This window comes from Macrobrachium nipponense, chromosome 35 (assembly GCF_015104395.2).
Source record: "Macrobrachium nipponense isolate FS-2020 chromosome 35, ASM1510439v2, whole genome shotgun sequence".
NCBI classification, from domain to species: Eukaryota; Metazoa; Arthropoda; class Malacostraca; order Decapoda; family Palaemonidae; genus Macrobrachium; species Macrobrachium nipponense.
This window is the reverse complement of record NC_061096.1, coordinates 34,931,301-34,947,236: the sequence shown is the minus strand read 5'-3', so window position 1 is coordinate 34,947,236 and position 15,936 is coordinate 34,931,301. Positions and strand designations below refer to the sequence as shown.

The window sequence follows — 15,936 nt, the reverse complement described above, 5'->3', positions numbered from 1 at the left end:
ATATATATATATAATATATATATATCTATTATAATAAATATAATTATATATATAGATATATATTATATATATATTAATATATATATATTATATGTATATAACATATGTGTGTATATACAAATTTTTATATATGTTAAATCAACGACGACTTAGTTAACTGTTGGCTCTATAAATTAAATGATTGAAGATGTTATAACATATTCAATAATTTCATTATTGCCTTGAAAGGTCAAAGGTCTTCATAGTGATTTTAATTCATCAAACATTGCAGAGCTTCTAAATTCTTTATTATTCCTATCATTCAGAAATACAAAACAGGAATGAGGCATGAAGATTCATTAGTGTCTATCACATAAATAAATATCTTATATACACTAGATACTCACACAAATTCCTTGAGCAGAGCACTCAAATTTCCCAGCTCCAAATACATGAAAATATTCAGAGGATCTAAATGAATGCATAAACAAAGTTATAAGGCCCTACTTTTCAAGAAAGAGATGTGTTCAAGACAACATTAATTCCATATCATCTAAACTGAATCTATATATCTAGAGATGAATTTTTTTTTTTTTTTGCAGTGACCTCACATTAATATAAATTTTCAGCCATTTGCACTCTTTTCACAGATTCTACATTTTGCGGAGGCTTGCTCCAACAAGTACTGCCATCATTTTTATGGTTAATCATTTCAAGTCCCTTCATTTTACGATTCGTATGTAAAGAAACTTGGCCTATCCCTTGCAACTTATGATCCCGCATACTGCCAACATTTTACAGTATCAGATTGAGAGGTAGTTTACATATTATTGCCTTTAATGCGGTCGACACTTTTTAGAAGACTTGGACATTCTCAGGATCCGACGAAGGAGCTCAGTCTTGGTCGTAGGTCACCCCCAGTTGCATCCTTACCTCCTCCATGATTTCAGAGATGGTAATGCTCTCCTGCCAAGGGACATTCGGGCTTTCCAGTAACCCTGAAGCAGAGACAGATATGCAGTGATATATGTTACGGAAAATTGTAAGTAAGGCTCCTGTATCTGGATATACCATGGGCAGTGTTAAAATGGTTGGGAATTATTCCCAGTGCGTTATATGGATTTTAGTTTGAATGAAGATGATGGCACTGCAGTAGTGTTGAATTTCAGATAAATAACTAATTCTTATTTTGAGGAATGAAACATGATCTTTGCTTGCTTGAGGGAACACTAAATCATGTTTTCCTTTTCATCTAATTAATTGATTTCTTTATTCATTCCAGCAGCTAACTTTAAAATAAACAAATTTTGCTAATCATCAGTTTTGTTCTAGGGTTTGTACTTTTTAACATAATAATAATAATAATAATAATAATAATAATAATAATAATAATAATAATAATAATAATAATAATAATAATAATAATAATAATAATAATAATACCTTTCAGTAATAAGTGGTACGAGCACCAACCTGAGGGAGTGATAGAAAACGATCAGGCAAAGATCCTCTGGGACTATGGTATCAGAACAGATAGGGTGATACGTGCAAATAGACCAGACGTGACGTTGATTGACAAAATCAAGAAGAAAGTATCACTCACTGATGTCGTAATACCATGGGACACCAGAGTTGAAGAGAAAGTGAGGGAAAAAATGGATAAGTGTCAAGATCTGAAAATAGAAATAAGAAGGATATGGGATATGCCAGTGGAAATTGTACCCATAATCATAGGAACACTAGGCACGATCCCAAGATCCCTGAAAAAGAATCTAGAAAAACTAGAGGCTGAAGTAGCTCCAGGACTCATGCAGAAGAGTGTGATCCTAAAAACGGCGCACATAGTAAGAAAAGTGATGGACTCCTAAGGAAGCAGGATGCAACCCGGAACCCCACACTATAAATACCACCCATCGAATTGGAGGACTGTGATAGAGCAAAAAGAAAAAAAAAATAATAATAATAATAACAATAATCGAGAATTAAAAGCCACGAAAGTGTTAAAAATATTTATGCACAGAGTTATCATTTTTAACTGTACATAAATATTTCTAAGACTACTGTGGCTTTTAAGTCGTGATACTATAGCCTCGTTACAGGTTGCCGTGTTTCAATAATAATAATAATAATAATAATAATAATAATCCATTTACCCTACCATTCTTTAGACATCTGCGAACTTCCTCTGCCTCGTAGACGAATCCCTGGGTCCCGTTGAAATTCAAGGGCTTCCCGAGGTCTGGGTAAGGAACCTCGAATATTCCGGACGGCGTGTCCATGCTCTTCGGCGCCCACATGGGAGCGTTGACCTGCATCAGACGCAAGAACATTGTCATTAGGCCATTTTGCCAGGGTGTTACACTGCCAGGTGAAGAGTATATCATTCATTTAAAGTCTCAAAGATTGGAATAGATCTCCTGGTGGTGACGCGAAATGAAATTGCACGCAAGTTTAGGAGAAGCTTAGTTTCGTATTGCATTATACCATATTCTCTCCGGGTTATATTGTTCTTTATGTACGTACACATAAATAGCGATGTAAGTCTAAAAGAATAAGATAATGGAATGCGCAACTAAGCACATATACATACCTACGTTTATTTGACTGTTCTACTTTAACCTTTTTCTCATGGATACTTCACCCTGCTGAATCTTCCTTTCTGAGTTAATGATCATTATTTAATAATAATAATAATACATACATACATACATACATACATACATACATACATACATACATACATACATACATACATACATACACACACACATGCTATTCTTAGCCCAAGAAGACCATATATCATATATCAGTGTTCTGTCTGAGAGATATATTGAACATTTTTCATTCCTGTACTTATAAGAAAATAACAGGAAGTTTAGGATGTATGTAATCTTATAGATACACTTCGCTTTTTTGTTATTTTTTTAAAGCTTAGTTTACCAAAATTCCAACAACAAGCTGATCAGTGTCCCTAGGTGAAATCAGGAAAAACTAGATACAGAGTTAAGAAAAACAAATGAAAATGGAAAATAGACAAAGGCAAATCACAATACATCGAAAATATGCGACACCCGAGCAATATGGCCATGCGACTCCCATTGTATACCCAAAGCTTTGATGATCAAAGGCAACAGACTTTGAATAATTAATGAAGAAGAAGAGTCACATTAGAAGATGACCTTCGCCCTGTTTTTAACAGCGACATCCTATATATTCAAACAGCCTCTGTAGGAATGCACCGCCAACAATCTCTCGACGTGGTTCGGAAGTCACGTAAAGTCGTTGGTCCCGTTGCTGAATAACCACTGGTTCCATGCAACGTAAAAACACCAAACAACAATTTGGCCTGCTTTTATAGCAAAGTGAAGGTGAAGCGGGGAGAGAAATGGCAGATTGGGGGTTTTGCAATGTGATTGTTATTTTTATTTATTTCTTTTTCAGTGTCTCTTCGGATCCGAGTAACGTGGCCTTCTGACGTTTACTTTTCAACTGCTCTCCTCAAGCTGTTTCCTCCTAACTGTTAAGTTTCAACTGTTTTAAGGTAGTAACAAAAATACGAGACAAATTCACTAAACTGACACTTGCGCTCTAGAGAGCGTCGGTTTTCACGGCCTATAAGTTATGGTTTATTCCGTTATGCCGCCTCACTCGGGGACAAGAATGGATATCCCTAAAAATAAATGTTGAAAGTTAATGTCTAAACGTATACATATTACTACCGTTTTTAATATCTGATCACCGATCCTCAGGAACCCGGTTGGTATAAAGGACCTCAGTCAACTCGCGCCGATTATCTCTTCTCTTCCCTTGTACAGTTTCATTCAAATCCATCCACAGACTTAGGCATGACTATCTCTGCAACTGTAGAATTACAGAAGCCTCTGAGTTTACGTACATTTCGAGTCTTCGTCCACTATACTGTCAGCAAATTCTCCCTTTTAGGCGAACTCCTTCCAACTTATAGGATTACGTTCATTCAAGCATATGTGTTCTCTACCACCTAAAACCTTTCATTAATCTTTCTTCCCGGCTTATCTACAATTACTTCACGAATCATTGCTATCAGCCTTTCCCTGCTCGATGTTATTTTCTTGTTCAAGTTTCAGTAACAGACCACATTCTCATCCACAGGTATAAAGACACAGGATCCTGGTAAGATCAAAATCCTGTGCTGCCAGAGGGCCAACTTGATATAGCAAAACAATAGCCTTTCAAGTCTTGTCTCCTGATCTCACTGAACTCTCTTGACTGACACTGTCCTCATCCACCTGTCATCTGGTTCTTCTCTGTGGTCTCCATGCCCCTTTGCTATCTATGCGGATATAAGGTGCACTAAACGGGCATCTCTTGTTGAAAATGTGTCTCGGGTATCTCGATCTTTGAAATATAATGAAGCCACGTCTTGAAAAACTAAACTATGTTCTATTCATCGTTACCCTAAAAGAATTCAGAGCTTCTTGATCACTGTTCAGTGCAGACCCTTTTGATTACTGACCTCGTTACCACCTAAATGTAAAGTGTAATGACGTCATCAACTATTGATAATGATTATAATTGTGGTTGTAAAAATAATGATACTTCTACTACATGTATGATAAAAGAGATGGAGGTTTTCAGTGCCATTGTCCTTTTGTTAGAAATGGTTTCCTTTTGGAAGACCTGCCACTTAATAAAGAAATGTCAAGAAAATGTCAGCGAATATATCCCACACATTCTGAGTCATTTGACCACTAATTCAAATAGTGACCAAACGAAACATTGCTAATGTTCGATGATTGGGAAGCAAGTTGCGTAAGCGAGTGTGGTGTGTTTGATCTTCATGCAGGTCGGAATATGATTGGATTTGCCTGTGTTCAGGCGAACATACCTTTAAATAAATATTAAATAACCGAGAACAACTTGGGCTTTTGTGCCTGTCGAGGTTTCTTACACACACACACACACACACACACACACACAGAGGCATTGTGTATAAAGAGAAGAGAATACGATATAAATTTTCGTAGCCGGCTGTCGAGTTCAGTCTAAAAGTAGACCAAGTGCATCGAAAGTCTCCGATCTACCAACCGAAGGGCATGCTCACCTTTATGGTTCCCTTTGTTCCGACGATGAGGGCATCGCAGGGCAGCTTGCAGGTCGCTGACATGCAAATGGTCGCCATTCTTTCTCCCGGGTAGACTAGAGTAACTCCGGTCGCTACGTCAACTCCCTGAGGAAAGGATAAAAAAAATGGCTATTAAGCTTTAAGCCGTCGATTTCCGCTGGTAATATTCACTACAGAAACCGACTGAAATTCTGTGGGTACAACAGACTTTAAGTCTTAATAGATTAATTAATAAGGAATACTTATATCCTCCAATTATAAATATTTCAATCATAAAATTATGTTTACAAATTATCAGTTGCAAAACAGTATGTAAATGAGTGAGCCTCGATGAGGTATTTGATTTAGTCACCAATGCCATCTGGTACGACACAATGAGTCTTAACATAAGGTAAGAGAAGAAAAGGACGCAAGAACTAGGGGACGTCGAACTCTACTGACCCAGGGGTCATTCAATGAAGTCAGTTCATTGAATGACCTCTAAAGTAGAGCTCGAATGAGGCAACTTAATAGGAGATGGAAGGGACATTCATTCAGAGCTACGAGAAGGGGAATCCGTACCCTAATTCACGCTGAGTAAAATGTGTCATATAAGAACCAGCAGAGGGATCTTGTGGCTGATGGATTAACTAGGTTTTTCCCGGTGAGAAATGAGACAAGGAAGGCTAAGGGCGTGATCAAAGGGCGTTTACAAGGATACAGATCTGCACCTACATTCTGATTGATGATTCCTGCAGCTGATATTGTCGTTGGTTTATCTCCATTCATGACGAAGGAGACCAACTGGACAGACAGAGTCCCGTATTTCAGGGAGATTCCTCCTCCTTGGCCCTTCTCTCTGGGGAGGAACAAGGCAGAAAGCAATTCATCTTTTATATACTTTTTTTTATCATTTCATGCGATTCATTGCGTGGTCTGAGCTGCTTATCATACTCATTATCTTCGCCTGAAATGAAACGCCATGTCTGGATACTGTATTCTTAGTCAAATGCTAATAGACAAAGAATCAAAGTCTATAATATATTAGTACCTGGTAATCATTTTATTGAAAATGGAATGTCACAATCATGAGAGCTTCGTTGTCGTATCAGACTCTCCATGTTTGTTGGTCTACCTGTAGCATGATATACCAACATTCTCTATAGATATATCATGAAATTTTAATATAAATAAACAACAGAAGTTCACTTCCTTTGACATGTTTGAAGGGTTACGGAAAAATACTTCAAAAATCTGGTAGAACCAGTTTTATTTATACAAAAATTGGTGGAACCAGACTTTTGGTATACCCCGTGCTACATCTTTTTCAGTACCTAATAAAGAACCAATTCCTTAGAAAAAAGCTTAATTTCAACACTTCCAAGTAAAATGTAAAATCCATATTCCTGAAATTAAATAGCAGATTTATTAGAGGTTAATATGATATTATCTTTTAAATCCTGAAAACAGAAGGGGAACCAGAACTCACGACAGCTTAAAGAGCAGATTTAATAGAGGGAACTGTGATATGGTAACTTAAATCCCGGAAAGAGAAGACCTTGCTTTAGAACTCACGAGATCTTCGGGAGGTGTTGGGCAGGCCACCCCTGATTCACGATGACCTGGCGGACGTCGCCGATTTCGCCTTCTTGAAGTCGCTGACGAAGCTGATGGTACACGGGGGCACTCCTGCCTTGAATTCCCTGATCGAGAAGAGAAGTAATTATTATTATTAATGACAAGGCTGTAAGCCTTCTTGAAGAGTAAAATGCCCAGATCTGAAGCGCGTGAAAAGCAGCCTAGAGAAAATTACAGATGACAAACAATAAAGGATATTTCAAACAGCAATAAATATACATATTTAAACAGCAGTATACACCCGAAATAGGTCAGACGACCAGCACATTGAAGGTAGGATTACAGTAGAATAACTGACAAAATACTACCATTGAAAGAAGAGCATATATCCTTTTAATGTCGTGAATTGCTAAGAAGGTTTTGAGAGATTTAAGCTGCAAAGATGGTTTGAAGTATTGCAAAAGCAACAGTTTTGTATTCACAAGCTAACATTTTTCCTTACAACAGGATTTCAAATATTTCCTTTGGGAATGTACGATTTTTTTTTTTTTTTTGAGAGCCCAAACATCCTCTGGCTCCAAAAAAAATCCTTCCTAACTCTAGATTTGCTTAAAAACTTCAAACAAATGCCATAACAGTGATCCATGTTTCCTTTATATATATATATATATATATATATATATATATATATATATATATATATATATTATATATACGCTACAACCCCTCGTCCATATATATATATATATAATATATATATATATATATATATAATATATATATATATATATATGTGTGTGTGTGTGTGTGTGTGTGTGTATATATATATACACGCTACACCCCCTCGTCCACATCCCACAAGGCTTGTGAGCCTTGCATGCATTTTTAATCTTCCTCTTTTAGCCTCTTCCTATACTGTTGTTCAGTCTTCAGCTTCGTCTTGCTCCAGTTTCATCCCTTCACAACAAAATGTTAATTCTTCGAGAAGGTCCTATAGATTTTATAATCCGATTTTCGCTGCTTGACCTGGTTGCTTTTCATTTTACATGTTTCATTCTCGTAAACACTCACACATGGTCGTTCATTTCCAGGTCTGCCCCCCCCCCTCCCCCCCATCATTTACTGTGTATAAGCTCTGTTTTTTGTTTTCATGATTTAACTTGCTGTTCCTAATCAAGCCGGTATATATTTTAATTCATTCAGCGTTGAATGGCAGTCTCTCCGTTCCTCTCACCAACTTACAGCTACATTTATTTATTTTTTCTCATTAGTCCTGACCGACAACTTGCTGGTAATATACCTATAGGACGTCGCGTTCATTCACCGCCATCTTGAATTCAAGATGGCAGTGGTTCATTACGTCTCCGACAAAAAATAGATAAATAAATAAATGAAAATAAAAGATTATCTTATTCTGGCAAGCAGAAGATCTAGTTTCATTAACAGCAACAGAGAACAGGTAAAATGTGCATTTCGACAGTTTTATCATAACGATCTAGATAGAATATTTAAAAAATGGAAAAAAAGAACCGCACCAACCTCCATCAGGAACACGCCCTTCTCTCGAGCCAAGTTGATCACCTGCCTGGTCTCCTTGGCGTTCACGCAAAGCGGTTTTTCGCAGAGAACGGGTTTACCTGAACGAAGCATCAGGCTGATCACCTCCAGGTGAGGGGGTGGGATGACGCCTAAGTAGACAACATCTGTAGATGACGAGAATAATCTTGTTATGTTGAAGTTTTATGTATTTTCTTACTCGTTTACTGACTCAACACATCTATCTATATATAAACAATTACTATCTGAGATAGTAATTGTTTATATATTTAATCATATTTACTATTTTTTATATATTTTCTTGTATTTCTTTCTTTATTTATTCATTATCTATCGATTTCAGGTATTCGTTTAATCATTTAGCATCTTTTTAACTATCCCCTATCTTCATACATTAATTTGTTAAGTATGTTTATTATTATGTATTCATTCTAAACGACTGTACTCACAGAGTGATGTACTGATAAAGAAATTCCACCAAAAATCGTCAACCTCAAATGAATCCCACCAATAAACGTCAACATCTTTTTCTGTTCATTCCTCGAAAGTGAGAACGAAACACTATGTAAGTTTCGGGGCAAAGAAAAGAAGAGAGAGAGAGAGAGAGAGAGAGAGAGAGAGAGAGAGAGAGAGAGAGAGAGAGAGAGAGAGAGAGGAATGTGGTCTGTAGTCGACAACGCGCGTCTGGTGTATCTCTATAAAGCTTGCTTGGTTAGTTTTGTGAAAGAGAAATTGAGGAACCTGCCCTATCAATCTATTAATTAATTCAGCGCCTCAGTGGCGCTTGGCATTTTTGCCCGCAGGCATTTTGAAGTTAAACGATGCACCGCCTTTTAAAGATCAATTATAATATCCACATACTATATCATAACATATATTTAAAGTTATTTTTCAGAATTTACTCTATTTACACGAAAAGATTTTAGATTTTGGTAATTTTCATGTGGAAATTTAAAACTTTCAAATTTTATTGGTTAATTAACTTTTTATTAGGTTATTTGTATCTACTATATGCCAGCATCAAGTGAAGGAATCTAAAGAAGAAAGTGGTAAAAATCAGGCATCACTTGACCATTATTAATGAAACTATCCATAAATCATAAAAAAAAAAAAAAATTATCTAAAAACTCACCAACATCAGGGTCTCGGGCAAGCTCCTGGTAACTGCCGTAAACAACGAGAAACTCACCAACATCAGGGTCTCTGGCGAGCGTAACTGCCGTAAACAACAGGGAAACTCACCAACATCAGGGTCTCTGGCGAGCTCCTGGTAACTGCCGTAAACAACAGGGAAACTCACTAGCATCAGGGTCTCGGGCAAGCTCCTGGTAACTGCCGTAAACAACAGAAAACTCCCCATATCAGTCTCTGGCCGAGGCTAACCTGTCCGCGTAAACAACATGGGAAACTCACCGCATCAGGGTCTCTGGCGAGCTCCTGGTAACTGCCGTAAACAACACAGGGAAACTCACTCGACATCAGGAATCTCTGGCGAGCTCCGGTAACTGCCGTAAACAAAGGGAAACTCACCGGGAAACTCAGGGTCCTCTGGCGAGCTCCTGGTAACTGCCGTAAACAACAGGGAAACTCACCGACATCAGGGTCTCTGGCGAGCTCCTGGTAACTGCCGTAAACAACAGGGAAACTCACCGACATCAGGGTCTCTGGCGAGCTCCTGGTAACTGCCGTAAACAACAGGGAAACTCCACCGACAATCAGGGTCTTTGCGAAGCTCTGGTAACCTGCCGTAAACCAACAGGGGAAACTCACAGACAATCAGGGTCTCGGGAGCTTCCTGTAACTGCCGTAAAACAGGAAATCACCAACATCAGGGTCTCTGGCGAGCTCCTGGGTAAACTGCCCGAAACAACAAAAAACCACAAACATCAAGGGTCTCGGCTGTCTTCTGGCGAAGCTCCTGGTCAAACTGCCGTAAACCAACAGGGAAACACCAACATCAGGGTCTCTGGCGAGTCCTGGTAACTGCCGTTAAACAACAGGGAAACTCATCAATATCAGGGTCTCCTGCGAACCCTGGTAACTGCCAAAACAACAGGGAAAACTCACCAATATCAGGTTCTCGGGCGAGATCATGGTAACTGCCGTAAACAACAGAGAAACTCACCAACATCAGGGCCTCTGGCGCGTAGGAACTGCCGAGTAAACAACCAGGAAAATCACCAACATCAGGTCTCGGGCGAGCTCCTGTAAACTGCCTGGTAAACAACGGGACAAATCACCAACAATCAGGGGCTGGTGAGCTCCTGGTAACTGCCGTGAACAACCGGGAACTCACCAACACAGGGCTCTGGTGAGATCTGGTAACTGCCGTAAACAACAGGCAACTACCAACATAGGGTCTGGCGAGCCCTGGTAACTGCGTAAACAAAGGGAAACTCACCAACATAGGGTCTCTGGCGAGCTCTGGTAACTGCCGTAAACAAACGGAAACCACCACATCAGGGCCTCATGGCGAGCTCTGGGAACTACCGTAAACAACAAGGAAACTCACCAACATCAGGGTCTTGGCGAGTCCTGGTAACTGACCGTAAACAAAGGAAAACTCACCTAATATCGGGTCTCTGGCGAGCCATGGTAACTGCGTAAACCCCCCAAAAAAAAAAAACCAGGGAAACTCCGCCAACATCAGGGCCTGACCGAGCTCATGCGGGCTAACTGCCGTAAAACAACAGGGAAACTCACCAAACATCAGGGTATCGGAGGAGCTCTGGTAACTGCGTAAACAAACAGCGGAAACTCACCAACATCAGGGTCTCTGGCGAGCTCCTGGTAAACTGCCGTAAACAAAGGGAAACGCACCAACATCAGGGTCGGGCGGCTCCTGAAAAATCAACAACATCAGTGTTCTGGCGAAGTCCTGGTAATGCAGTCTAAACAAACCGGGAAACTCACCAACATCAGAGGCTCTGCGCGAGCTCATTGACTGCCGTAAACAAAGGGGAAACTCCAACATCAGGGTCTCTGGCAGAGCTCAGTAACTGCCGTAAACAACCGGGAAACTCACAAACATAAGGGTCTCTGGCGAGCTCCGGTAACTGCCCGTTAACAACAAAAAAAACTCACCAACTCAGGGTCTCGGGCGTCTCTTGGTCGAAAGCTCCTGGTACCTGCCGAAACAACCAGGTGAAACGCACCAACATCAGGGTCTTCTGGGCGGAGCTCCTGGTACCTGCCTAAACGACAGGAAACTCAAACCAATATCAGGGTCTCTTTGCGAAACTCCTGTAACCGCCGTAAACAACAGGGAACTCACCAATATCAGGGTTCTCGGGCATCTCCTGGTATCTGCCGGAAACAACAGGTAACTCACCACATCAGGGCCTCTGGCGAGTCTCCTGGTAACTGCCGTAAACAACCAGGAAACTCCACCAACATCAGGGTCTCTGGCGAGCTACCTGGTAACTGCCGTAAACAACCGGGAACTCACCAACATCAGGGGCTCTGGTGAGCTCCTGGTAACTGCCGTAAACAACCGGAACTCACCAACAATCAGGGCTCTGTTGAGCTCCTGGTAACTTCCGTAAACACAGGAAACTCCACCAACATCAGGTTCCTCCTGGCGAGCTCCTGGTAACTGCGTAAACAATCAACAGGGAACTCACCAACATCAGGGTCATCTGGCGGCTCCTGGACTGCCGTAAACAAACGGAAACGCACCAACTCAGGGCCTCATGTTAGCTCCTGGTAACTACAGTAAACAAACAAGGAAACTCACAAACATCCGGGTCTCTGCGAGCTCTGGTAACTGCGGTAACACAAGGAAACTCCCGCTAATATCGGGTCTCTGGCGAGCTCCTGGTACTGGCCGTAAACAACAGCGGAAACTCACCACTATCAGGGCCTCTGACGAGCTCCTGGTAACTGGCCGTAAACAACAGGAAAACTCACCAACATCAGGGTCTCGGTGAGCTCCTGGTAAGCTGCCCAAACAACAGGGAAACTCACCAACATCAGGGTCCCTGGCGAGCCCTGTTAACTGCCGTAACAACAGGGAAACTCACCAACATCAGGGTCTCGGCGAGCTCCTGAAACTCACCAACATCATGGTTCTGGCGAGCTCCTGGTAACTGCCGGTAAAACACCGGGAAACTCCACCACGACATCAGGGTCTCCTGGCGACTCCTGGTAACTGCGTAAACACCGGGAAACTCACCAACATCAGGGTCCTCTGGCGAGCTACTTGGAACTGCCGTAAACAACCGGGAAACTCACCACAAAATCAGGTCTCTGGCGAGCTCCTGTAACTGCCGTAAACAACCGGGAAACTCACCAACCTCAGGGCTCGGGCGAGCCTCCTGTTAACTGCCGTAAACACCGGGAAACTCACCAACATCAGGGTCTCCAGGCAAGCTCCCTCGTAACTGCCATAAACAACAGTAAACTCTCCAACATCAGGTTCTCGGGCGAGCTCCTGGTAACTGCCATAACCCAGGAACTCACCAACTCAGGGTCCTCGGGCGAGCTCCTGGACTTCCGAAACAACAGGGAAACTCACAATATCAGGTCTCTGGCGAGCTCCTGGTACTGCGTAAACAACAGGGAAACCTCTCCAACATCACGGTCTCGGGCGAGCTCCTGGTAAACTGCCGTAAACAACAGGGAAACTCACCAACTCAGGGCCTCTGCGAGCTCTGGAACTGCCGTAAACACAAAAAAACTCACCAACATCAGGGTCTCGGGCGAGCTCCTGTTAACTGCCGTAAACAACAGGGAAAACTCCCAACAATCAGGGTCTCTGGCGAGCTTTTCCTGTAACTGCCTAAACAACAGGGAAACCACCACTCAGGGTCTCCTGGCGAACTCCTGGTAACTGCCGTAAACAACAGGGAAACTCACCAACATCAGGGTCTCGGGCGAGCTCCTGGTAACTGCCGTAAACAACAGGGAAACTCACCAACATCAGGGTCTCTGGCGAGATCCTGGTAACTGCCGTAAACAACAGGGAAACTCACCAACATCAGGGTCTCTGGCGAGCTCCTGGTAACTGCAGTAAACAACAGGGAAACTCACCAACATCAGGGTCTCGGGCGAGCTCCTGGTAACTGCCGTAAACAACAGGGAAACTCACCAACATCAGGGTCTCGGGCGAGCTCCTGTTAACTGCCGTAAACAACCGGGAAACTCACCAACATCAGGGCCTCTGGCGAGCTCCTGGTAACTGCCGTAAACAGCAGGGAAACTCACCAACATCAGGGTCTCGGCGAGCTCCTGGTAACTGCCGTAAACAACAGGGAAACTCACCGACATCAGGGTCTCGGGCGAGATCCTGGTAACTGCCATAAGCAACGGGAATCGCAAATCGATCGGCGAAGTCTTTAGCGGAAGTCAGACTCCTGGATGCTACGGCAGCCACGACATGCGACGAAGAAGGCAGGAAATTGAGGGCGTTGGTGAAGTCCTCGCTGACCATGCCCGCTCCCACGATGCCCCACCTCAGAGCCATGGCGCCCCTGAAAGCATCATTCATCATTATCATCAATCGGTTCATTTTCAAGGGCCATTGTTTGGTCAGTCGAGCAGGCCCATGTATTTGTCAAAATCACACCTATTTCTCAATGGAGCATCATCAGATTTTCAGGTTATTATTATTATTAATAATATTCACAACGTGCGCTCATTCACTTGGAACAAGCCAAAAAATGCTATTAACTTTTTTACGATAAATGATCAGTTGTTATACTGAATTCGCTAACAGTCGACCACCCGTCACAACCAAATAAGGTAACATTTCCTAACCCCCAATCCCGTTTGCAAATGTTGTACTTTTCATGCTTCCTGGATATTAAGCCGTCGTTCTATAAACTTACTAAAACCAGTGACTTTTACTTAATTGTTACAGAGTTGTTTTACAGCCAGACCATCGTGAAGTTCTGAAATCGGCCGCTCTTGTAAATCATTGAGAGCTCATTTCATTATGATATTAATAATTCCCAACCGTACTTGCACCTTATTTATGCCTCTCCGTGGAATACTGTTATTGGACAACCTCTTTTATGATTAATTCAATAATCTGATAACTATATACGTTAGCAATTTCGTTCAAGAACTCGTCCTTCTCTATTTTTCTTTCATACATAAAGGAAAAAAAATCTCTGAATCGTGAGGTTCAGTCAATCAGCATTCAACTAAGACGCCTCCTATTTCATTCTCACTTTCCATACCTCTTTTATCATTATTAGTTACGCATTTCTTTTGATATATAAAAGGAGATTTCTCACGCGAGCTTTTTTAGCAGAACAGTACAAAAGGTGGCGGGACCTGCGTTTGACTTATGTGGCCTATGCAGGAGGCAACACGAGCTGTAACTTAGACTGATGGGTTGAATCTCACCTTCCCATCACATTCCTGGATGTCAGCTTGCTTTCTGAATATCTAAAATTCATTAGCGGTCAGTGGCTGAGTGGTCCAGCCATTTCCGCATTTCTTTTTTATTTCATTAATTTTATTGATGTTATTTCTTGGCATCTTCATTATCTGCAAGTTGTCGTGAATTGTTTAAACTTTGCTGTCGTTTGCTACGAATAGATGAAGAAAGGAAAATGGATAGAAATTAATTTACAGATTCCCCAATGTAATCGTTTCATCTAAACACACTATAAATAAATAAATACACGAATGTTGCAGTTGTCTTGGAAACAACAACTTTGCAAGTAGTTTTCTTCATTTTTTTAGCCAAGATTCCTTCAGCTGTTGACACTGCTGAGTTCTTATTCCTGTAGAAAAGGCTATTATAATGTTTTCACACAAAAGAATTTTTGGAATCATAATGGAAAACTCAAAATTGCAACTCGTTATGCCACTATATTTTCCCGTGAGAACTACCATGGCTTCACATTGCTGCTTAACAAGATGTAGGCCTAAGGAGAGAGAACAGTATTTGCATTGACTATCCAGACCAAGGTCAAAGGTGGAACCATAGATATATATCTATGGGTGAAACCCCTTCCCTCAGGGCAAGATAAATCAGAACATTTGAATAGCGAGGACACTGATCATAAATCAACAGTGTTCGCCTGAGGAGACACGTACGGGGACAAAGCAGTTGCTTAATGATAAATCAACACATTGGTTAATGATCAATCAACGCATGATGCATAGAACTTATTCCACTTCGAATATCACAAACATCACAAGACGCTCTTACGACTTACGAAAAATCTCACGAACGTCTGTTCAACTTGCAGTTTAGCAGATACGCACTCTGGAACTATACAATCGCAAGGGCTATCAGGACGCCTTTGTTGTCTGACACTGAGCAGCAAGAGCGTACGTGTTGTTCGCATACAGAGGCCACAACTGGGCAGCGATGGTGAGAGATGAGCTCGTCTAAAACCTTGAAATATGTTATGCTGTCTCACGCTCATTTAGTGGTCGTATCTGGTCAGTGTAGAAGAGATTCGTTGTTATGTAAAGAGATAAGGATAAATACGCGATAATGAGCAAGAACATTGCAGAGGCGTAACCAAGGATGTAGCAAAGATTTGAGTGGAAGGGGCGGGGAGGGGGCGGTGTTGGCTGGGCTGGGGATCATTTATATAGCCCGGAATTTTACTAACTTCAATATTCACAAAACATTGATAATTCTTAACTGGTTTTAATTTGCGAATATGTACGTTAGCTTTGTTATCGTATTTTTAGTATTATATTACTATCATTTTTACTATAATATTAATTAAAGTGATTGGAACATTTCAGATGTATAACCCTACTATTTGCTA

The 15,936-nt window shown here is 41.2% G+C and overlaps 1 protein-coding gene across 3 annotated transcripts; it reads right to left on the bottom strand.

Moving 5' to 3' along the window:
• Positions 1-270: 270 nt before the first annotated feature.
• LOC135208595 (trans-1,2-dihydrobenzene-1,2-diol dehydrogenase-like) lies at positions 271-15,577 on the bottom strand. Of its 3 annotated transcripts, none has more exons than XM_064240948.1 (8): positions 15,419-15,573; positions 13,460-13,668; positions 8,180-8,343; positions 6,638-6,765; positions 5,798-5,921; positions 5,063-5,188; positions 2,138-2,288; positions 271-977 (listed from the first exon to the last, which is right to left on the bottom strand). In XM_064240948.1, exons 1-8 carry the CDS (start codon positions 15,499-15,501, stop codon positions 874-876), a joined length of 1,089 nt encoding a protein of 362 aa, XP_064097018.1. In that variant the 5' UTR covers positions 15,502-15,573; the 3' UTR covers positions 271-873. The 3 variants fall into 3 exon arrangements, with proteins under 3 accessions (XP_064097018.1, XP_064097020.1, XP_064097019.1); XM_064240950.1 differs by having other exon boundaries at positions 15,370-15,569; XM_064240949.1 differs by lacking the exon at positions 271-977 and adding an exon at positions 1,461-1,581 and having other exon boundaries at positions 15,419-15,577.
• Positions 15,578-15,936: the final 359 nt, after the last annotated feature.

Bases quoted from the DNA above. Each gene is read 5' to 3' on its own strand.
- LOC135208595 (XM_064240948.1), bottom strand. From the start codon at position 15,501: ATGCGAACAACACGTACGCTCTTGCTGCTCAGTGTCAGACAACAAAGG. The intron at 8,344-13,459 runs GTGAGTTTCCCT...CGTCATCTACAG, and splicing joins CGCCCGAGACCCTGATGTCG to ATGTTGTCTACTTAGGCGTC. The intron at 2,289-5,062 runs GTGAGCATGCCC...CGTCTGATGCAG, and splicing joins GAACAAAGGGAACCATAAAG to GTCAACGCTCCCATGTGGGC.